This window comes from Haliotis rufescens, unplaced genomic scaffold (assembly GCF_023055435.1).
Source record: "Haliotis rufescens isolate VD_foot unplaced genomic scaffold, xgHalRufe1.0.p SCAF_46, whole genome shotgun sequence".
NCBI classification, from domain to species: domain Eukaryota; kingdom Metazoa; phylum Mollusca; class Gastropoda; order Lepetellida; family Haliotidae; genus Haliotis; species Haliotis rufescens.
Window position 1 is genome coordinate 221,177 of NW_025964179.1, and position 25,671 is coordinate 246,847.

The 25,671-nt window shown below is 43.5% G+C and overlaps 1 protein-coding gene across 1 annotated transcript; it reads right to left on the reverse strand.

Moving 5' to 3' along the window:
- Positions 1–1,126: 1,126 nt before the first annotated feature.
- LOC124148675 lies at positions 1,127–24,724 on the reverse strand. The gene is made up of 11 exons (XM_048383233.1): positions 24,591–24,724; positions 18,937–19,251; positions 17,748–17,957; positions 16,730–16,905; positions 15,837–15,893; positions 12,428–12,549; positions 10,998–11,134; positions 6,864–7,031; positions 4,772–4,860; positions 3,262–3,445; positions 1,127–1,693 (listed from the first exon to the last, which is right to left on the reverse strand). Exons 2-11 carry the CDS (start codon positions 19,237–19,239, stop codon positions 1,610–1,612), a joined length of 1,530 nt encoding a protein of 509 aa, XP_048239190.1. The 5' UTR covers positions 19,240–19,251; positions 24,591–24,724; the 3' UTR covers positions 1,127–1,609.
- Between the last annotated feature and the right edge of the window lie 947 nt (positions 24,725–25,671).

Consider the following 25,671-nt stretch of genomic DNA (forward strand, 5'->3'; position numbering starts at 1 on the left):
AAAAAGTGTTAACATTGCAACAAAAATCACTTTTATACCTTAAACCATATAAGCATAGCACTAATATTCATTAATACATTGACAACAAACACTCCTGGTACAAGTCTCACCTTAACTACACATAATGGCATAAATAATTCTACTATCTCACTTAATAGTGTTACATAGTAATTGGTCTGTAAGTAGTCGCATAATTATTTACACCCTCACTGTGTTACAGTTGGTTTAAAGTGTTATTGCTCAACTCATGAGAGATATCATGTCAGAGTTAAAGTGTCTGCACCAGTCTGGACCAGACAATCCAGTGATTGATATCATGAGCAACATTATATGCAACTGGGATAAAATGGCATGCATCAACCAAGTTAGCAAGCCTGACCACCAGACCTGTCAGTTGCATCTTACGACAAGTAGGAGTTGCTGAAGACCAATTCCATGCCAGATCTCAACGCGGGTATAATTACACGCAGTTAACTAAGTCAGCAAGCCTGACCACCCGATCCAATAGGCCGCCTCTTACAGCCAGCATAGGCTGTGGGGTTTATTCTAGCCCGGAATCCCCATGGTTGAGTTGATTGAACACAGTATGGTATAGTTATTACTCTACATAATGCACTTTTACAATGGAAGTATACGTGAGTGCATGATGGGAGATGTGATCCCCAAATGCAGTGCATGATGGGAGATGTATGATCCCCAGCTGCAGTGCATGATGGGAGATGTATGATCCCCAGCTGCAGTGCATGATGGGAGATGTATGATCCCCAGCTGCAGTGCATGATGGGAGATGTATGATCGCCAGCTGCAGTGCATGATGGGAGATGTATGATCCCCAGCTGCAGTGCATGATGGGAGATGTATGATCGCCAGCTGCAGTGTATGATGGGAGATGTATGATCCCCAGCTGCAGTGCATGATGGGAGATGTATGATCGCCAGCTGCAGTGCATGATGGGAGATGTATGATCCCCAGCTGCAGTGCATGATGGGAGATGTATGATTTCCAGCTGCAGTGCATGATGGGAGATGTATGATCCCCAGCTGCAGTGCATGATGGGAGATGTATGATCCCCAGCTGCAGTGCATGATGGGAGATGTATGATCCCCAGCTGCAGTGCATGATGGGAGATGTATGATCCCCAGATGCAGTGCATGATGGGAGATGTATGATCCCCAGCTGCAGTGCATGATGGGAGATGTATGATCCCCAGCTGCAGTGCATGATGGGAGATGTATGATCCCCAGCTGCAGTGCATGATGGGAGATGTATGATCGCCAGCTGCAGTGCATGATGGGAAATGTATGATCCCCAGCTGCAGTGCATGATGGGAGATGTATGATCCCCAGCTGCAGTGCATGATGGGAGATGTATGATCCCCAGCTGCAGTGCATGATGGGAGATGTATGATTTCCAGCTGCAGTGCATGATGGGAGATGTATGATCGCCAGCTGCAGTGTATGATGGGAGATGTATGATCCCCAGCTGCAGTGTATGATGGGAGATGTATGATTTCCAGCTGCAGTGCATGATGGGAGGTATAACTTCAAATACAGAATATCGTTAAAGCAATTCCTGTACATGGCAGTACTAGCAGACATACATCAGTTGGTTAATGAACACAGTAATCGTCTACGTCTAGGAATTTTTTCTTTATGATGCAGTCGTACAAGAACTCTTCCCTCACAATGGAAACCTGCAACACATACAAAGAAATATGTTACATTAAAACAGTAATAGAACATACAGAGAAATATGTTACATTGAAACAGTAATAGAACATACAGAGAAATATGTTACATTGAAACAGTAATAGAACATACAGAGAAATATGTTACATTGAAACAGTAATAGAACATACAGAGAAATATGTTACATTAAAACAGTAATAGAACATACAGAGAAATATGTTACATTGAAACAGTAATAGAACATACAGAGAAATATGTTACATTGAAACAGTAATAGAACATACAGAGAAATATGTTACATTGAAACAGTAATAGAACATACAGAGAAATATGTTACATTGAAACAGTAATAGAACATACAGAGAAATATGTTACATTGAAACAGTAATAGAACATACAGAGAAATATGTTACATTGAAACAGTAATAGAACATACAGAGAAATATGTTACATTGAAAGAATAATAGAACATACAAAGAAATATCTTACATTGAAACAGTAATAGAAACATGAATTAGGATTTGTTTTTCATTATGGTGTCCCAAATAATGATACCAGCCTTCCAAATGCACCATAACCAAAGCAGTTTCCTTGAACATCAGTACATGAAATAACTGAATTAATATTTCTTCACAATCTTCCGGAACAATCTCATTGCTTGTACAACCTTCTCTGATACATTCCATCCCATTTTCACCACCACCCCACCCCCAGCATCCAACCCCCCACATCCACCCCAACCCCCACATCCACCCAACATCCAACCCCTACATCCACCCCAACCTCCACATCAAACCCCCACATCCACCCCCCAACCCCAGCATCCACCCCCCATATCCACTCCACTCCCACATCCACCCCAGCCCCCACATCCATCCCAAACCCCCACATCCAACCCCTACATCCACCCCAACCCCCACATCCACCCACCCCCACATCCACCCCACCCCCATATCCAACCTTACCCCCATATCCAACCTTACCCCCACATCCAACCTAACCCCCACATCCAACTTAACCCCCACATCCACCCCAACCCCCACCTCCGACCTAACCCCCATATCCAACCCAACTACCACATCCACCCCAACCCCCACATCCACCCACCCCCACATCCACCCCACCCCCATATCCAACCTCCACATCCAACCTTACCCCCACATCCAACCTAACCCCCACATCCAACTTAACCCCTACATCAACCCCAACCCCACATCCAACCCAGCGTGCTTAGGCATGGAGTTAAGCACTAAATAAATAAACCTATTAATAACCTATTAATGAGTTAAGTTTGTTTAACAGCAGTGCATGCTTAAGTCAGAGGACTAGAGTACAGTCAAACACTGTTGTGTCGAACTTACAGTTGTCTCGAAGTAAAAGCTTGTCCCTGTGTATTCCTTCTTTATTCATCAGTTTCAGTTGTGTCGAAACTTGAAGCATTTACGTAGGTCCCTTCAACTTCGACACAAACGTTGTTTGACCTTGTTTCAGTAACACACAATGCGCTCTGAGTGTGCTTGGGCTTGGAGTCAATATATAAACCTATTTATTACAATCTACTGCCAGAACTCACCCCCTTTAACTCCGCCTTCTTTACTTTTGTGCTCTTGGCACAGAACTCGGCTTCACTGGCCACCAGCAGCGTCATGGTGCCCACAGTACCAACGCCTCCTTTATGCTTCACGACCAGCGTGTTCATGTTCGCCTGCGTGTCACAGAAGCTGCCGGAAAACAGGATTTTCTGTCCCTTGAAGACACTGGAAATATACGTTAACAATTTGATTATTTGTTTTGGAAATTCTTTTTCATCCAAACTGAGGACACTGTAAACAGTTTTAAGAGTGAGTGAGTGAGTTGGGTTTAACGCCGCTTTTAACAGTATTCCAGTTATATCACGGCGTGTCAGCTTAATGTGGGAGGAAAGCCCGAATTGATGCAGGTCTCAGACGTTTACCACTTCGGTGAAACCCACGAGCACGGGTATGGTGTGGACAAACCTAGAAACATAATCGGGGCGAACCAGGATTCGAACCTACAATCATAGGTTTCTGGTGTGCCAAAGGGACACAACTCTGCACAGCGAATCGCGGCGCCTTAGAAGACTGGGCCATCCGTGCCCCAAACAATTGTAAGAAACATTAAGATGAGTTTTACTGCTTTATCTAGGAGTTTATTCTAAAAACCTCGCTGAGGATGTGGCTTGGGGTAGCTTTTAGCCTAGTGGTAATGTGGTTGCTCTTCATGCCAAAGGCTTAGGTTCTAGTCACATTGGCTCAGTCCCGAAATGTGAAGCTCATTCTTGGTACTACCATTACATGGGTGGAATATTGCAGGGGGTCACGAACTAGTCACTCGGAAATTTTATGGCCGCTACACTACAAACCAGGAGTTTTGAACCAACAACATACATACACCAATGTGTGTGTATATCATGTATATATCACTGTTCATCCAATAAACTAGGTGTGGTGGGCATGGTGCCTGCAGGACAGCACATTAATAACAAAAATAATCCTGGGTTCCTGGTTGCTGCTTCTACAGCGGCAGTCTAAATCTTCCTGCCTGCTGTTTCCGCGGGAGGGAGTACAAAGACCCCCATGCCTACACCTGTATGCCTTGCCGCGGTGGCCACGGCGGAGGGCCACAACTATGCTGCCCATGCATACTGTCCCTTCAGCGCCATCCACACCACGACCTATTTTAATCCACAATCCTCTTTGTCTCATTTATTACATTTACATATACTAGATCAATCGACTCAACTCAGTCCAGTATAGCACCTCGGACAGCAGGGTTAGGAATCCATATAGGAACCAGTTTCGTGCATAAGACTAACATGACACAACAAAAGTCATGAACCTTACATAAACATTTCCAATAGTTTCCGTTTTGTCTTTTAAAAAAGTGTATCATTCACCTCATTTCCGATAAGCACAGAAAACCTGTATTCCAAACAGCCATCACACTACATGCAGTGGAGTCTGGCAGTTTACAGTGAATTCATGCAATGTCACTACTCCAATGCTGCCCCAGGTTCTATTCAGGTGGCAGCATTAACTAGGGGGCCTGAGTGTCTGGAATACCTTGTTGCTTTCAGTCCCGAAACTTTGGAAAACTTCTCTGTGACATCTTCATCTGCTGTATCACTGGACGTCGAAGGCCCGGAAGAGCCCTGTAGACAGAGATCGAGAATGTCAACCCCTGTAGACAGAGAGAATGTCAACCCCTCTAGACAGAGATCGAGAATGTCAACCCCTGTAGACAGAGAGAATGTCAACCCCTGTAGACAGAGATCGAGAATGTCAACCGCTGTAGACAGAGAGAATGTCAACCCCTGTAGACAGAGATCGAGAATGTCAACCCCTGTAGACAGAGATCGAGAATGTCAACCCCTGTAGACAGAGAATGTCAACCCCTGTAGACAGAGAGAATGTCAACCCCTGTAGACAGAGAATGTCAACCCCTGTAGACAGAGAGAATGTCAACCCCTGTAGAGAGAGAGAATGTCAACCCATGTAGACAGAGATCGAGAATGTCAACCCCTGTAGACAGAGATCGAGAATGTCAACCCCTGTAGACAGAGATCGAGAATGTCAACCCCTGTAGACAGAAATCGAGAATGTCAACCGTTGTAGACAGAGATCGAGAATGTTAACCCCTGTAGACAGAGATCGAGAATGTCAATCGCTGTAGACAGAGATCGAGAATGTCAACCCCTGTAGACAGAGATCGAGAATGTCAACCCCTGTAGACATCGAGAATGTCAACCCCTGTAGACAGGGATCGAGAATGTCAACCGTTGTAGACAGAGATCGAAAATGTCAACCCCTGTAGACAGAGATCGAGAATGTCAACCCCTGTAGACAGAGATCGAAAATGTCAACCCCTGTAGACAGAGATCGAGAATGTCAACCCCTGTAGACAGAGATCGAGAATGTCAACCCCTGTAGACAGAGATCGAGAATGTCAACCCTGTAGACAGAGATCGAGAATGTCAACCCCTGTAAACAGAGATTGAGAATGTCAACCCCTGTACACAGAGATTGAGAATGTCAACCCCTGGAGACAGAGATCGAGAATGTCAACCCCTGGAGACAGAGATCGAGAATGTCAACCCCTGTAGACAGAGATCGAGAATGTCAACCCCTGTAGACAGAGATCGAGAATGTCAACCCCTGTAGACAGAGATCGAGAATGTCAACCCCTGTAGACATCGAGAATGTCAACCCCTGTAGACAGAGATTGAGAATGTCAACCGTTGTAGACAGAGATCGAGAATGTCAACCGCTGTAGACAGAGATCGAGAATGTCAACCGCTGTAGACAGAGATCGAGAATGTCAATCGCTGTAGACAGAGATCGAGAATGTCAACCGTTGTAGACAGAGATCGAGAATGTCAACCCCTGTAGACAGAGATCGAGAATGTCAACCCCTGTAGACAGATATCGAGAATGTCAACCGTTGTAGACAGAGATCGAGAATGTTAACCCCTGTAGACAGAGATCGAGAATGTCAACCCCTGTAGACAGAGATCGAGAATGTCAACTGCTGTAGACAGAGAGAATGTCGACATTCTCTCTGTCTACAGGGGTTGACAAGCAAGCTCGGAGGTTCACACAGTTTAACCGTCGCTTTTAAATCGTTCACACTTAAATGAACCCATCCAAACTGACATTCAATTCTTAAGTGAGTTGGGTTTAACGCCGCTTATAACAGTATTCCAGTTATATCAGGGCGTGTCAGCTTAATGTGGGAGGAAAATCCCAAAGTGATGCAGGTCTCAGACATTTACTACTTCGGTGAAACCCACGAGCATAGGTATGGTGCTGACAAACCTAGAAACATAACAGTGGCGAACCGGGATGCGAACCTGGCGTGCCAAAGGGACGCAACTCTGCGCAGCGAATTGCGGCGCCTTAGACGACAGGGCCACCCGGTCCCCCCTCTGTTGTAATAAGAATAAGGCATAACACATACTTTGTACTTTACTTGCTGTTAATACAGTGATGAAGGAATGCAGTGCATACAAACCCCAGAAGTAGTGACGATGTATATTTCTAAAACTAAACAGTTAAACACTGCATTTTCGTGTCTCAGGAGTTAAGATGTTAATAACACACAAGATCTCCAAACTCAGAGTTAAACTATATTCTTATTATATAGGCATATACTTACTGCTTTCTTGTAGGTGAAGTCCCCAGAGCTAGTTTCGTAGTGCACGATGTAGCAGGGAATTATGTGATGGCTGTTGAAGATGACAAGTTCCTTACCGTCCGGCGATGTGTGAGAATCATTACCTTTCGCCAGAGACGCTCCATGGATGAGCTTTGTACATTTGTACACCTGCAACAATCACAGTGCCATGAATTCTAGTGTGAGTGAGTGAGTTGGGTTTAACGCCGCTTTTAACATTATTCCAGTTATATCACTGTGCGTGTCAGCTTAATGGGGGAGGAAAGCCCGAAGTGATGCAGGTCTCAGACGTTTACCACTTCGGTGAAACCCACGAGCACGGGTGCTGCAGGTCTCAGACGTTTACCACTTCGGTGAAACCCACGAGCACGGGTGCTGACAAACCTATAAACATAATCAGGGCGAACCGGGATTTGAACCCACAATCATAGGTTTCTGGCGTGACCAAAGGACGCAACTCTGCACAGCGAATTGCGGCGCCTAAGACCCATGCCCCCCATGAATTCTAGGGTTGAAGTTGTGTATACTTCACAGACATGCAGCTCTTCTAGGCCCTGTCCAATCTGAGACAGAAACGTTTTAGTCTTTTATTGAGACTGTTTCAGAAGATTTTAGCCTGAACGTACTTATTACGATTCAGTTTGGTTAATGCCTTCAGACAAGTAGTCAGAGCATCTTCCTGAGGCAAGGGAGTTAACTGACTGTAAAAGTCCAGTTTCCACACTTGCTGAACAAAGCTGGAATTATGGAGTTTTATTTTGGCTGGACTAATGAGTCAGATCATCTTGACTGGGCGCTGCCATTTTCTTTGAGGCAAATGCAAGTGATATGAGAGGTGGAATCTGATTGGTCAATAGGAGGCGCACAGAAGGGACATAACTCTCAATAGCTACAATCAAGCCTAGAAATTCCAGCCTAGTTCAGCAAGGGTGGAAACTGGACTTTCAGAGTCAGATAACTCCCTTGCCTCAGGAAGATGTGTCAGAGTTGCAGACTGCGAAACCTGCAACAAAATTACTGGTCAACAATCATTGGGTGAGGGTTGAATCTGAGATACAAACCAACAATCATTTGATTCTGTCACGAGTGAATGAAGCAACAAGAATACGAGCCAGCTACGATCTATATTTACACAGATACTGATTAGTGGATACAATTTAATGAGGTGTTTAATTGTGTCCTGGATATAATTACACAAGTTCTGACAAGATGCTAAAATCAGTCTTCCCTTGTCTTCAACACACAATGATAAAACTTTCTGCTTTCACAGATTAGATCTGGACACGGAGGTTTTCTGTAGTTTTGATTTTTGATGAAATCAACTTCGGCACATGTGGACACAGGCTACGGCAATGGCAAAATGATTGACGACCATGTCATCTGTTGTTCATGACTTCACACAGGGTTTAATGTAACACCATTCCAACACTACCCTGACTTTGTGAAGTGTTCTTCTTGTGATGGGTGAACCTACAATTTTCAACATTTTCTGGGGGTGGTCAGCTCTTGGTTCAGAGTGTAGTCCTGGTAGTACCTGACACAGCAGTAGCTCCTTGAATGTAGCCCTGTACTCACCTTCCCTGGGAGCACCTGACACAGCAGTAGCTTGGTTGCCCCCTGAATATAGCCCTGTACTCACCTTCCCTGGGAGCACCTGACACAGCAGTAGCTCCTTGAATGTAGCCCTGTACTCACCTTCCCTGGGAGCACCTGACACAGCAGTAGCTCCTTGAATGTAGCCCTGTACTCACCTTCCCTGGGAGCACCTGACACAGCAGTAGCCCCCTGAATGTAGCCCTGTACTCACCTTCCCTGGGAGCACCTGACACAGCAGGAGCTTGGTTGCCCCCTGAATGTAGCCCTGTACTCACCTTCCCTGGGAGCACCTGACACAGCAGTAGCTTGGTTGCCCCCTGAATGTAGCCCTGTACTCACCTTCCCTGGTAGTACCTGACACAGCAGTAGCTTGGTTGCCCCCTGAAAGTAGCCCTGTACTCACCTTCCCTGGGAGCACCTGACACAGCAGTAGCTTGGTTGCCCCCTGAATATAGCCCTGTACCCACCTTCCCTTGGAGCACCTGACACAGCAGTAGCTTGGTTGCCCCCTGAATGTAGCCCTGTACTCACCTTCCCTGGGAGCACCTGACACAGCAGTAGCTCCTTGAATGTAGCCCTGTACTCACCTTCCCTGGGAGCACCTGACACAGCAGTAGCTTGGTTGCCCCCTGAATATAGCCCTGTACTCACCTTCCATGGGAGTACCTGACACAGCAGTAGCTCATTGAATGTAGCCCTGTACTCACCTTCCCTGGGAGCACCTGACACAGCAGTAGCTCCTTGAATGTAGCCCTTTTCTCACCTTCCCTGGGAGCACCTGACACAGCAGTAGCCCCCTGAATGTAGCCCTGTACTCACCTTCCCTGGGAGCACCTGACACAGCAGTAGCTTGGTTGCCCCCTGAATATAGCCCTGTACTCACCTTCCCTGGGAGCACCTGACACAGCAGTAGCTTGGTTGCCCCTGAATGTAGCCCTGTACTCACCTTCCCTGGGAGCACCTGACACAGCAGTAGCTTGGTTGCCCCTGAATGTAGCCCTGTACTCACCTTCCCTGGGAGCACCTGACACAGCAGTAGCTTGGTTGCCCCCTGAATATAGCCCTGTACTCACCTTCCCTGGGAGCACCTGACACAGCAGTAGCTTGGTTGCCCCCTGAATGTAGCCCTGTACTCACCTTCCCTGGGAGCACCTGACACAGCAGTAGCTTGGTTGCCCCTGAATGTAGCCCTGTACTCACCTTCCCTGGGAGCACCTGACACAGCAGTAGCTTGGTTGCCCCTGAATGTAGCCCTGTACTCACCTTCCCTGGGAGCACCTGACACAGCAGTAGCTTGGTTGCCCCTGAATGTAGCCCTGTACTCACCTTCCCTGGGAGCACCTGACACAGCAGTAGCTTGGTTGCCCCCTGAATGTAGCCCTGTACTCACCTTCCCTGGGAGCACCTGACACAGCAGTAGCTTGGTTGCCCCTGAATGTAGCCCTGTACTCACCTTCCCTGGGAGAACCTGACACAGCAGTAGCTTGGTTGCCCTTGAATGTAGCCCTGTACTCACCTTCCCTGGGAGCACCTGACACAGCAGTAGCTTGGTTGCCCCCTGAAAGTAGCCCTGTACTCACCTTCCCTGGGAGCACCTGACACAGCAGTAGCTTGGTTGCCCCTGAATGTAGCCCTGTACTCACCTTCCCTGGGAGCACCTGACACAGCAGTAGCTTGGTTGCCCCCTGAAAGTAGCCCTGTACTCACCTTCCCTGGGAGCACCTGACACAGCAGTAGCTTGGTTGCCCTTGAATGTAGCCCTGTACTCACCTTCCCTGGGAGCACCTGACACAGCAGTAGCTTGGTTGCCCCCTGAATGTAGCCCTGTACTCACCTTCCCTGGGAGCACCTGACACAGCAGTAGCTTGGTTGCCCCCTGAGTGTAGCCCTGTACTCACCTTCCCTGGGAGCACCTGACACAGCAGTAGCTTGGTTGCCCCCTGAGTGTAGCCCTGTACTCACCTTCCCTGGGAGCACCTGACACAGCAGTAGCCCCCTGAATGTAGCCCTGTACTCACCTTCCCTGGGAGTACCTGACACAGCAGTAGCCCCCTGAAAGTAGCCCTGTACTCACCTTCCCTGGGAGCACCTGACACAGCAGTAGCTTGGTTGCCCCCTGAATGTAGCCCTGTACTCACCTTCCCTGGGAGCACCTGACACAGCAGTAGCTTGGTTGCGCCCTGAGTGTAGCCCTGTACTCACCTTCCCTGGGAGCACCTGACACAGCAGTAGCTTGGTTGCCCTTGAATGTAGCCCTGTACTCACCTTCCCTGGGAGCACCTGACACAGCAGTAGCTTGGTTGCCCTTGAATGTAGCCCTGTACTCACCTTCCCTGGGAGCACCTGACACAGCAGTAGCTTGGTTGCCCCCTGAGTGTAGCCCTGTACTCACCTTCCCTGGGAGCACCTGACACAGCAGTAGCTTGGTTGCCCCCTGAATGTAGCCCTGTACTCACCTTCCCTGGGAGCACCTGACCCAGCAGTAGCTTGGTTGCCCCCTGAATGTAGCCCTGTACTCACCTTCCCTGGGAGCACCTGACACAGCAGTAGCTTGGTTGCCCCCTGAATGTAGCTCATGGAGTAGCTGGGGTACTCACTGAAGTACACCCCTTTCCCGTACCACCCCGTGTCAGTCCGGTGGCTGAAACCTGCTGAACCTGTTGACGAGGAAAGCAAATAAATGTACACATTCCTGGTATGCTCAAATAAGAGTAAGATAATATCCATTTGTGCTTGTATCTTTGTCTCAAGTTCATAACTCATGTCCTACATTTCAAATTTCTATCTCTTACATGGTGTGCAAAACTCAACAAAACTATATATGACTTGATGATTTGATTGTGCATTAATAACAAGACATAAAACAAGTTATTATTATACTTAAAGACTGAGTTTTCCGAAGTTGAGAAAAGTGATATTTTCATTGCAGTGAACATAATAATTGATATTTTACTGCAGTGAACATAACACTTTGACGGAACTATTGTCATACAAGAGTGACTTCCTCTCCCTTTTCGTCTCCCTTTATCGTAAGCGTCTAGCCCGTATACAAACTGTTGACTCCCTTTTTACGTTAGTTCCACATTGACAAGGCAAAATATCACAGATGGTCATTTATGGAGTTAATATCGCTTCATGCCGTTTGTTATTCTCTTGAAAATGTTTCGTTATAAACTGTAAATTTCTCACTTAACTTGTCAATCAAGACTGTTCGTTTTGCAAAGGGCCATTTTTGTTACTTGACCAGCGTGTATTATTTTGCTTCCAACTGCGGTTTCGTAGTTTTCAAGTATATTTTTTTGTTAAAGTTGATTTTGTATATAATCATATCTATATAAAGAATTCTCATGACCCTAAATATTTTTTGTTACTTTGGTTTATACTTATTAAGATTTTGCACGAAATCTACTTTTTTAGTTACAAAGTACAAGGGTGGGTGAACCGTCCCTGTGTGTTAGGTAGGGAGAACGTATGTTTTAAGGTTTCACATATGTAATGAAATAATTTAAGTTTCCGGTAGACAACTACATGAAAAATATATAGTAGAACCGGGTGAGATATTCCATGTTCCAAAGGATTTTCTTGTTTGAAAGTAAACTTCTCGTGTCTGAATAGAGAAAATTGGACATGGATAGTCTGAATTTCAATTGCATTTCTGATTAGAAGAGAAATATTATTTCACATGTATCAAATAAACTTACATGCTACAATTGAATTTATTTTAATGATTCTTACAGCCGTAACTACTCTTTTGTGTCCCATGTGCTGCATATGTCTGTGTCTATTCTCAATTTGTATGCATTTTGTACACATTTTGTTTATCATTTGGTAAAACCCTGTGAGAAAGTATTGAATTAGTGCAAGTATGTGATCAACGAACACATCACAAAAACTCCAAGGGAGATAATTCATATCTATCAGCCAACTGCAGACCACTAAAAGAATAGTACCTGGCACCCTGAAGCCAGTCTCACAGATGGGGACGATGTTCTTTTCCTCGGTGCCATGGAAGGCAAGGACTGGGTAGGAGTTGTCTTCCCCTCGTGTCTTCTTCAGATGTTGCCGAGCATCCCTATGAGTAAAAAGCAATGTGTTGAAAAGTACGGTAGTGATTAGGGGTGCAACGAATACACAGTGAGGCTAAAACAACTCGTATCATGTGTAGCCGGGTGGTGGTGCTAACTCTGAATGAGTTATAGCCACATAAGTACCACCCACTTATAACCCCCCTTAGATTCATTCTATACATATATACATACATGTTCATCTATTATCACCATCACTTCATTCTGTGTTCATTATATGTTCATCATATGTTGTCCTTGTCTGCAGTTGAATGTCAGCCAACTAACACCAACCTGATACCCTTCTGCAGCCTCTGTAATTTAGACATGTCCACCACTTTATGTGACTGAAGCATCTTGACTTCCTTTTAATACCTGTCAGATGCTACCTTTCTTCTGATTGGCCCTTTGGTCCACTTCTTTAACTTCCTTTCTCACCTGCCCTCCTCATGCATTCTGCATGAACTCTTTATGGAGGGAGGACTCTTGTTTACAGGTGAGAAACATTTCAATATTCTTATCTCTTTCCATCCTGCTTTAGAAACAATTATATTCATAGAAAGGGTATCACAGCTTTTCATTAAAGTAAAATATATTTAATTGCATTATTATTTAATTTGTCATATCTAAATATTTGCCAGCTCACACATTTTGTGTTATATAAATTGAGCACATGGTCTTCAACCATGTGCTTCAACCATGTGCTACCCAACATATCCTTATAAATTAATCTGTTTCCTTTTGGCTTAAATTAAATTATAACATATTCTGCATGAACTCTTTATGGAGGGAGGACTCTTGTTTACAGCTTCCCTCCCACCATCTACTACAAAAGAATAAAATCATCATCATCTTCAACTTCATCATCATCAACTTCAACTGCCTCATGTTTTGACTAGCAGCCCAGTGGCTGGACCCATGACACCACGCCCGGCTACACATGGATATAGGGTAACGAATACTAATATTTATTCTCGATTACAATACGAGTCAGCAGTTGATGTATTATTATTATATTCAGTGAAGCAATAACAACAAAAATGCTTTGCCATAGTTTGTTAATTATTTATTTATAATACAGTTATATACTGCACTTATCCAGGTATCTGCTCAAATGTAACAATGACCAGTGACCACAATACTGTCAAATGATAAGAGTGTTGTCTTTAAAGAAATGCATATAATATATTTTTAGGGATATTTGAAGGGACAAGGTATGCAAATGAACATGACTGTATATTCAAAACTATTCGATTCTAGTGACCACGAATAAAGAATTCAATTGATGAATGGATACGGTAGTAGTGATTACAGATTCTGAAAGCACTTTTCTTGTGCAAGGCCATATCACATGTGTTTGTTAATTATAGCACCACCCTCACCAAATTCATTATTTTGAAAGCATGATTTTCAGTAGTCTGTCTTACAGACCCTGATACAAATATAAATCAAATACAGCCCATGCAAGTCTAATGTTTGGCAAGTCTAGATTACTGCAGTATCTGAAAATGAAGAGAATCACTGGGCTCCCTTTTTATTATATTTTTATTAAGATAACTGAGCAACTGTTTATTCTGTTCGATATGTTCATTTCAGAGACTAGATGTTAGTCTAGATTTTCAGCTACTCTGGTGGCTGCAAATCTTAGGATAAATGTCAGGCTTAGTTTATTTTCAAACATATAAGTTTAACCAAGCAGATATTTATTTAGTTTGGTGCATCAGTTGAGTAGAGGTCATTTAAAGGTTAACGGTAAACTGTTGAGCGAGGTGATTGGGTATGAAGGTTATCCATCTGTGTGAGTTGGATTTAATGAATCAGTCAGTCTCACACATGCAATGTAGGTCAGCAAATCTGCATTGTCTTGACGATTCAATTTCAATTATAGTCCATGGCGCCACTACCCATGATGATCCGGGGTAGAATTGGTCTTCAGCAACCCATGCTTGTCATAAGAGGCGACTAATGAGATCGGGTGGTCAGACTTGGTCACTTGGTTGATGCATGTCATCGTATCCCAATTGCGTGGATCGATGCTCATGATGGCAATCACTGGATTGTCTGGTCCAGACTCGATTACCCCAGTACTTACAGTCGTCGTCATGTAGCTGGTATATTGCTGAGTGTGCGTCAAACAACAAACAAAGAAACCATGGCACCACTGACATTCCTTACCTTTCTACCAGAGCCTAATATTGCATGACTGCCAATGCCAGCAAGCCATATTTTGAAAAACATGGATATTTGTCATTTACTACTGCCATCTTGAAACACGAAGTGCGCAGTAAAGGCACATTTTATTTGATCACAAAGTTATTAGTGCTGCAGTATTTCACAGCCACGGTAGTGTGTTCGGGACACATAACATTTACCAATAAGTAGGAAATACCAACCCAGTGTGATTCAGTCATTTTGATATGTGCAGGTGCCTTAGAAGCAAAGATTTTTAAGCCTCATAATTACTGACAGTGTATGTAACAAATCTGAAGACCTTCTGGTCCTATTTCAGTCATCTTCCCGAGGCAAGGGCATTAACTGACTATAAAAGTCCAGTTCCACCCTTGCCGAACAAGGCTGGAATATCTGGGCATGATCGTAGCGCCACCAGTGGTTATTACGAGTAATGTCCCTTCTATGCCTCTCCTATTGACCAATCAGATTCCACTTCTCATATCATTTGCATTTGCTTCAAACAAAATGGCGGCGCCCAGTCAAGACGATCTGATCGATAATCAAGATCTATAATGATGATAAAACAGGTCTTACATCGCGAAGTGCATCAAATCACCTGAGCACCTGATTAAAACCTGAAAAGATTTTTAAAATATCTGTTGACGAGTTGGCGGTGCACATGCTTTACAAACCCTGCAATGGACTGAAATGTGCATGACAGTTTAAAAACCGGATTTCAATTTGTTCGCCTGATTTTGATTGGACTATGCATAGACTCATTAGTCCAGCCAAAACGTAACTCCATAATACCAGCCTAGTTCGGCAAGGGTGGAAACTGGACTTTTATAGTCAGTTAACTCTCTTGCTTCGCGTAGATGTATTTCAGACTCAGACAAAAACAGGGAAAATGGCCGAAACTATTATATTATTAATCATGGAGTTTACAGGATTCAGATAACTGGCCAAATGTCACTGATTGATTACTTGAAGTGACATAGGTCGTAGATGTTCACCACTATAGCGAAATCCACCAAAGTGTGCATGGTGCTAACAAACCAAGGACCAAGGTCTGCCAATTCAAGAAAGAGTAGTTGACAGAATCTGTTTAGTCCAAAGAACTTACTTGAAACGTTTTACCAAAGTTGGGTTGACGACATACTCCACTTTTGAAACTCGGACACTGAAATAAAAAATTGGTCATTAAGCTCAAAATATCAGCTTCTCTGCCATGTCATCAAGGGCCATCCATTTCACCTCCCTTCACCCATCTCCCCCTACATCAAGACCCTTCCCCTCCTCCTCCTCTTCCTCCCTTCACCCATCTTCCCCTACATCAAGACCCTCCTCCTCCTCCTCTTCCTCCCTTCACCCATCTTCCCCTACATCAGGACCCTCCTCCTCTTCCTCCCTTCACCCATCTTCCCCTACATCAAGACCCTTCCTCTCCTCCTCTTCCTCCCTTCACCCATCTTCCCCTACATCAGGACCCTCCTCCTCCTCCTCTTCCTCCCTTCACCATCTTCCCCTACATCAAGACCCTTCCTCTCCTCCTCTTCCTCCCTTCACCCATCTTCCCCTACATCAGGACCCTCCTCCTCCTCCTCTTCCTCCCTTCACCATCTTCCCCTACATCAAGACCCTTCCCCTCCTCCTCTTCCTCCCTTCACCATCTTCCCCTTCAAGACCCTTCCCCTCCTCCTCTTCCTCCCTTCACCATCTTCCCCTGCATCAGGACCCTCCTCCTCCTCCTCTTCCTCCCTTCACCATCTTCCCCTACATCAAGACCCTTCCCCTCCTCCTCTTCCTCCCTTCACCCATCTTCCCCTACATCAAGACCCTCCTCCCCCTCCTCCTCCCTTCGCCCATCTCCCCCTACATCAAGACCCTGCTCCCCCTCCTCCTCCCTTCCCCTATCTTCCCCTACATCAAGACCCTGCTCCCCCTCCTCCTCCCTTCCCCTACATCAAGACCCTCCTCCTCCCTTCAGACCCTGAATATCAAATAGTTGTCCCTTACTTGGTGGTGTAGGTTGATGTGAGAAGCCTGTAGAACTGAGACTCCGCCAGTCGGAAGTGAGTCTGAGCTGCCGACCCCTCCTTGTAAGCGCGCTCCGCGGCCAGGGGGAAGTACACTGTCTGGTCCCCCTCCATAGCTTCCTTCTCCCCATCCACCAGTAGAAGCCCTGTGCTCACCTGGCAACACAACATAGATCTCTCACAGTCGCGACCAACTCATTTTATTCCGGGCAAGCCGAATAGCGACTCGCGCCCCTCTCATGGCCATTTTTGCGACCGGGTTCCGTCTTAGCGCAAACGGGCATACCTAAAACAATTGTCAACTCGTTGCGTAATGGTTCACATATATTTCCCCATATATTATATATATTTCAGATGGAATTTAAAGCACATCGGGACGTGCGGAATTATACAGTATTATTGAACACATTTAACTGTGTCTTTGGTATATTTTTAGATGCAAGACATATGTGAATTCAAAAATTATTCCTGAGTGATTCTTTGACGAAGAACTTGAAATCATAATCACATTCTGATTGGTTTGTCGTATTTTCGCACATAACATTCATCGATAGGGGGACGAGTCTTCTTGCAGGTTACGGAAAGGGGCGAGTGGTGACGAATGAGATCTCTCAGACAGGTGCCCTCACCTGGCAAAACATATGACACACATAGCAACACAACTCAGCCCTCACCTAAACTCCATCCCACCCCCTCATCCGCCCCATCACCATCCACTCACCTTTTGTTTGTTTTTTTCCTGTTTAACGCCGCACTCAGCAATATTTCAGCTATGACGACGGTCTGTAAATAATCGAGTCTGGACCAGACAATCCAGTGATTGAAATCATGAACATCGATCCACGCAATTGGGATACAATGACATGCATCAACAAGTCCGCAAGCCTGACCACCCGATCCTGTAAGTCGCCTCTTACAACAAGCATAGTCGCCTTTTACGGCAAGCATGGGTTGCTGAAGACCTATTCTCCCCCGGATCTCGTCGGGTACCCACTCACCTGGTCCTGCAGTGACTTCACTTCCTTCTCCTTCTCCTCGACCTTCTTCTTGGTCTGTTCCAGCTCCTTCTGCAGCTGCTGCTTGGCCTCGAAGGCCTTCTTGATGAGCTCCTTCCTCTCAGCCTCGGTCATCTGGGAGAAGCTCTTCACCAGGGACATCCCACGATTCAACACGTCCTTCCCATCCTTCTTTGGCGCAGGCTTCTTGTCCTGCATAATCATCATAATCATCATAATCATCATAATCATCATAATCATTCATTCAAGCCTTGGAGTTTTGGCAACTTTTGATACATTTTATTCTGTATGTATACGCTCCATACTCACTTTATTTGAAGCGTACATGTATTCAATATCTAGCTCTGTACCTTATTATGCAATGCTCCTACGTAAAATAATTCTGAGAATATAATCGCAACAATCTTCTATCTTGTCAACTATTTTATATAAATATGTTGTATGTATTCTACACATCATGTAATGGAATGTAAACATGGGCCGTTGGCCTACAATTTACCGAAATAAAGAGTATAAGTACACACTTGTTACTCTTCTGTAACAAGTTCAGCATAGATGTACATTCAAAATCGCACACGTAAGTCCTTGATAATTTTAATTGAATCATACATGAAGTTGTTCACATGAGTGCTTAAACAGACTGTCCCTTAGCTACAAGGCACTGGCAGTTGTATTTGAGATGGGACACGACAAGTCCAGTACTGGTCATATCAAATTTGTTTCAATCCTGAAACAACAGTGTAATTTGATTGGATGGCTATTTTTGTCAAATTTGTTATTCGAACCAAACTCAAAACAAAGGAGGGAGGACATTTGGTATATATCACAACAGATCCAGTGAGTGAGTGAGTGAGTGGGTGGGTGGGTGAGGAGTGAGTGAGTGAGTGAGTGAGTGAGTGAGTGAGTGAGTGAGTGAGTGAGTGAGAGGGTTTAAACTGCTTTAAGCAATATTCCAGCAATATCATGGTGGGGGACACAAGAAATAGGCTTCACACATTGTACCCATGTGGGGAATTGAACCTGGGTCTTCGGCGTGCCGAGAAAACACTTCAACCACTAGGCAACCCCACCACCCCCATAACAGAGTGAAGATTTTATACACTAGATTATCGAGGATGAGTAGGATCGGGTCTGTATGCGACATCCCTGAGACAACACAGTGTCAACTTACGTCTTCGTCAGAGTCCACTACATCAGTGTCACTCCCGCTACCAGCATCAGCAGCTACACCAGAACTCGTCGGATGCGAAAACTCCGCAAAATGAAGCAGGTTCTTGCGGTAGCACTTAGCTCCATACTGACATGGGGGCAGCGATGTTGAGTCAGGTAATTTAGGTTTCGGGTCCTTCTCCCCATCTTTGGGATGATCAAAGTCGAGAAAATGCTGCGGATTCTTCCTGTAGCATCGAGATCCATATGGACATTTTGGTAGATCTGTTTTAGCCTTCTTTGCTGCACTAGGTCCATCTGCCATTTTGGTTTGATACTGGAATCACACAAAATAACTGAATATCAAATATCATACTTACACTCATCTTCCCGAGGCAAGAGAGTTAACTGACTTTAAAAGTCCAGTTTCCACCCTTGCCGAACTCAATCTCATTAAAATCAGATCTTTGTTCTCGTTTCCGCTAAACAAAGATCTGAGGACATCCCATTACGGGTCACGTCAGGCCGACCTTGCGCGAACTTTGACCGACCAATGGAATGACCAATCAGAAGGTAGCTTTCTCGTGCTTTACGGCACAAATTTCAAATTGGCGACTACGCTTCAAAACATATTTTGACAAATTCTTGATTACAAATTTGAAACCTGAACAAAAAAACATTCTGGAATGGCTAATAGATGGTCTAGATTGTAAGGATTCAGTCGTTAAACCTGTAACTATCGTTCGGAATACACCATGTTAAAGTTTTCGAGATTGCATGACCAGAAATCACATTCTGACTGTCACTTTCATAATCTGGTAAGCGACGCACTGATTGGTCGGATGAAAGGTCGTTTTGACGTGACTCCTAATGGGATGTCTTCAGATCTTTGTTTAGCAGAAGGGAGTACTAAGGTCTCATTTTAATGAGATTGCGCCAACTAGGCTGGAATTCCTGGGCTCGATTGTAGCGCCACCAGTGGTTATTACGAGTTATGTCCCTTCTAAGCCTCTCCTATGGACCAATCAGATTCCCTCTCTCGTATCCCTTGCATTTGTTTTTGCACAAAATGGCGGTGCCCAGTCAAGACGATCTGGACCCGGTTGTATCAAACTTTAATGATGCATTAACGTGTCATTAAACCTTCATTAACTAATGTATCATTAAATCCAGTTGTACTAACATTTTAATGACGTCGTGGTGTCATTAGCGCGTCATTAACTTAATGAAGGTTCTGGGGCATCATTAGCGTGTCTTTAAAAACAAACATGGCAGCGAACATATTGTTTGAACGCTTAGGACGCACAAGGAAAGACGGTGTTTTCAGAAAACGAACTCAACACCTCGAATCCATGAGCGATGAAGAAGCAAGGGCCCGCTACCGTTTTGGGAAGGCAAGCATCAGATATGTCTGCGATCTTGTGAGAGATGAATTACAGCCCAAATCTGCAAGATCGCACGCACTTAGTGTTGAACTACAGGTAAATGTTTGATAATTAACACGTCGTCACTAGAAACTCAGCTACACGCATACAATGAGTTTGATTTTGTTGCACAACGCCAAGACTTCACGGTGAGCATGTAAGGTTCTTTGAGTATCTTTAGCAATGAGTCTATCACATTAATTTTATTCAAGATATATTTCAATATGGTTTACATAAATTTCGTCAAAATCGTGTATTAACTGATCGGCTTATCTCATCAACTCATCGTTATTGACAGCTACATACCGTATATGACCGCGGATAAGCCGACCCTGTAGATAAGCCGAGGTGTTAACTTGACCATTGAAATACGAAAGAAAATGATATGACCCGCAGATAAGCCGAACCAGGAAGTGCAAGGCAAAAAAACACTGCGAAGTCGGACTGCGCCGATGTTGAAGACATGTGCCGGTACTCGCAGATATTCAATAATATAAGATGAAAAACGTTGTAATTATATTGAAAAAGTCATTATTATTTCTAATAAAGATTTAACAAACCAGTCATCCACTTTCATAATGTGGAACGCTGTTCAAACTTTGAACATTCAATTGAAAACTTATTATCGTAAGTAGTAATATGCATAACATTTTTTTAATAATGACAACATTGGTGTATAATAATAACTTTATTGATAATTTTAACTTTATTCCAAACTTTCGGGTTGTAATCTATCGGACCGTCATTCAGGCGATGTTTCTGTCGGATCACGATCTGAAAAATACTATCATGAAAGTATATCCCGTGGATAAGCCGACCCCTTTCTACAGAATCTTTTTTCTGGTCCTCAAAATTCGGCTTATACGCGGTCATATACGGTACGTAAAGATCTCCCAGCAATATACCAAGAGAGAGAATTAGCTATGGATCACGATAATACATTTTCTTTTGTTGTCTTATTTTTCTTCAACAAAACCGTTTCTACAGAAATAATTATCCCAACCCATGACAAATGATGAAATCGTAGATTAAAAACAACAAAAATCTTCACCCCTTTATAGTGCAAAAAATATTCTGATTGTATATGTGTTTTTCTTTCACTCATGTTGGCACCAGTGTTATTATCATTAGCCTTATAGCCAAATGAAATGATATATTAGAATTGTATGTTAAAATTGTGTTTGATAACATGGCCCATTCAACCAGGTTGAAAAAAAAATGACTTTGATATAATGAGGCATATGTTTCACCCAATTTTGTCGTCATAAGTAAATTCTCTCTTGAAAAGTAAAAATGCTTCACATAAAATATGCATTTGGAGACGAAGAATGTCAAGATTTGAACTTAACATCGGAAGACACAACATGAACTTTTGGGTTTGGAATAGGGGTAGTGAGAGTTGCCCCCCTTCTCGTTTCACAATGGCTGCTGGTCGGAGAACAGATGAAAAATATGAAACTGTGCACTGTGTATTTTATCACAACCGGCAATTGTACTGAAAGAGTGGTGAAAAAGGTTGGTTACATTTCCTCTTGATATATGATCATCAAATCATGTGCAACATCCGATTCCCCATAGCCTTGTTCAACGTGTATGAGCAGCTGATTTGATTAGGCTACTTGTTTGTTGTCTCATGTAAAGTACTTTTTAACACTTACAACAATTTGCGTATCAATATTTTATTGAACGCATGCGACATACCCATTTGCATCACTAGATCATCCGATTCGATGCCCATGAGTCCAGTGAAACTGGGACATTCCTTGTAAATGTCGACTATCTTTTCACTCGTCGTGGAAAGTGGGGCAGTTCAGGGCCCTCCCAAGTCTTCCTCATGTCCAGCTGTCTGTTGCTGAATTCCCTTTGAATTCTGGTGCATGTTCGTCCATTTTGTTTTTATTTCTTTTGTTGTTCGCTGACAAACACTGAGAGCGTTAACTTTGGAAGTTATGTCTGCCCAAATAGCCTTCTTACTTTCGTGGGTAACGGTGCTACACAACTTACTGTTAAGTATGGAGATGTGTTTCTCCACCAACTCGGCTAATAGCTGAATTTCGGAGCTGTTGAAATTCTTGTTTCTATTCCTAGGTTTAGGTGGATACGATGCCATTTTGACAGACGACCGGAAGTAACGCATACGTGTTTACGTCAAGGAATTGTGGGAAATATTTAGGGGAAACACCGAATTTAATGACAGGTTAATGAAGACACTTACATTAAGGCATCATTAGATAATGATATGCTATTAAACGTTTGATACAACCGATTTTAATGATGCCATTAACTAATGGTGCATTAAGCATTTAATGAATCATTAGGGTTTAATGTAGCCATTAGTTAATGAGGCTTTGATACAACTGGGTCCTGATCGATAATCAAGATCTATATTGTGATAAAACAGGTCTTACATCGCTAAGTGCATCAAATCACGTGAGTACCTAGATTAAAAACATGAAAAGATCTGGAAAATATCTGTTGACAACGAGTTGGTGGTGCACATACTTTGCAAATCCTGCAATTGACCGAAATCTGTACGACAGTTTATAAAACGGATTTAGATTTTGTTGCGCAATTTTGATTGGACTATGCATAGTCCAGCCAAAATCCAACTCCATAATACCATCCTAGTTTGGCAAGGGTGGAAACTGGACTTTTGTAGGCAGTTAACTCCCTTGCCTCAGGAAGATGGCGTTCCCTATTTCAACAGATGACTTTCTTCTAATTTTGCAACAGTGAAACTATACATCAAGGAGAGTTCAAAATGTCAGATGTCAGATGCCCTTTTCGGATCTACTGCATCAACCGAGTCAGCAAGTCTGACCCCCCGATCCCGTTAGTTGCCTCTTACTACAAACATAGTCATCTCTTACAGCAAGCATCGGTTGCTGAAGAGTAGCAATGCTGTGGTGCATATCTAAAGTAAAACACAAGATTATCCATTAAATATCCTTCAATACTCTTTGTGTACTGTTTAGTTTTGCCAGTACTCCTATATTAAAATAATAAGAGCACTGGTACAATTGTGTTTTAGTTCAATTTACTAGAGGGTCTGGTTGGATTTGTGTCAACCAGTGTCAATCTCTCTATCATGTTCAGTTCCGGGTTAGAATTGGTGCCTCAACCTATACTGGTTGTAAGAGGTGAATTAATGGATCAGGTAGTCAGACTTGGTGAATTGGCTGATTGTGTGTCATAGTATCCTGGGACATGAATCTATGCTCACAATATCAATCACTGGATTGTCCATCTTCCCAAGGCAAGGGAGTTAACTGACTAAAAAAGTCCAGTTTCCACCCTTGCCGAACTAGGCTGGTATTATGGAGTTACATTTTGGCTGGACTAATGAGTCTATGCATAGTCCAATCAAAATCGTGCATCGAAATCGTAATCCGGTTCGTAAACTGTCCTGCAGATTTCAGTCGATTGCAGGATTTGCAAAGCATGTACACCGCCAACTCGTTGTCAACAGATATTTTCCAAATCTTTTCAAGTTTTTAATCAAGATGCTCACCCATTGCGCGATGTAAGACCTGTTTTATCCCAACATAGACCTTGATTATCGATCAGATCGTCTTGACTGGGCGCCACTGTTTTGTTTGAAGCAAATACAAGTGATATGAGAGGTGGACTCTGATGGTCTAAAGAAGAGGCTCAGAAGGGACATAACTCGTAATAGCCACTGGTGGCGCTACCATCGAGCCCAGGAATTCCAGCCTAGTTCGGCAAGGGTGGAAACTGGACATTCAAAGTCAGTTAACTCTCTTGCCTCGGGAAGATGTGGATTGTCTAGTCCAGACAGTAATATTTACCGCCACTGTCATATATACAGCTGGAATATTCCTGAGTTAAACAACAAACAACTACCATACTTGGATCTACTCTGCTATTGCATACATGACCTGCTTGCCTATATCCATGTGCTTATCAAACACTTAATAGGCCTAACTGTGATATTGTTTCATAGATCTACTGTCACACATGTACCTATTTGATATGAATTGGATGAATTAATGATAAATGGCTGTCACCGATTTATGGTCGGTCTTCACGTTTTCATACAATTTCATACAATGAACAGACAATCTTGTGGCGACATATATTTCTTCAACAGACTCTATACCCATCTCAAATTATCAAATTTAAAACTGTCTACATTGACCTACATACACCTCAGATGCATTTGAGAGCAGATCCTGACAATGTCCGTGTACGAGCAACGTATTTTACCTGATAAATAAAACTGACAACTTACATGCTGCGTCCACTCGATCTGAATTTGAGACGACGTCAAAATTTCGCTGATTCGGTTTGTTTACAACGATGACTTCCGTGTCAGCACATGGTTGAACTTGTATAGACACGCCCAGGGACGCTGGCACAATTCTGTTACAACACGCGGAGACAGGTTCACGCATCACTGAAGTTGTTTGATGGTGTTGTTTCCAACATTTTCGTATTTTAGTTAAGTGTATATATAAGCTAAACAATATAACAAATAGTAACATTTGACCTGTTTACAAATAGGATACTTTCCCCTGGAAGTCAAAGTTACAAATGAAGTATGTTCTAGGTGCAAGGGGACGTAAGCACCCAACAAAATATAAATGTTAACCGCTATACAGAAATGACAAATGCGCTTCAAGCGCGACATGATAAGGGTGATGATGGTTATAGTTTTTATTTTGCTCACTCAGTGTTTGACATCTTAATTCACTGGTGAAAAAGGTCCCGTGGCACTAAGTGGGTGTGACTGAAAGGTGAAAGACCATTATATGGTCCAGTGGCACCAAGCTCCTCAAATTAGAGACTTGGACCACAGGCACTCGTACCAGCACGCAAATAGATACACGACATTGCATATTTCTATTGACCAATGTATCTTATTAAGCCGAATAAATATATTTACTTGTGTACAGCTATGAATTCCCCAGTTAAAAGAGTATAATATATTATAATATACTTCACTGTGAAAGAGTTTTCCGAAGTGATATTTTCATTGCAGTGAACATAACACTTAATTGATATTTTACTGCAGTGAACATAACACTTTGACGGAACTATTGTCAAACAAGAGTTACCTCCACTTAAATTGTCTCCCTTTGTCGTACGCAACCAGCCCGTATACAAACTGTTGACATTCTTTTTACGTTTGGTCTACATTAACAAGGCAAAATAATGACAGACAGTCGTTTATGGAGTTAATATCGCTTCTTGCCTTTTGTTATTCTTTCGAAAAGCGGTCTCCTAGTTTTCAAGAATATATTTGTTAAAATTGATTTTGTATGTAATCATATCTAAATATATGTGAAAGAATTTTCGTGACCCTAAGTATT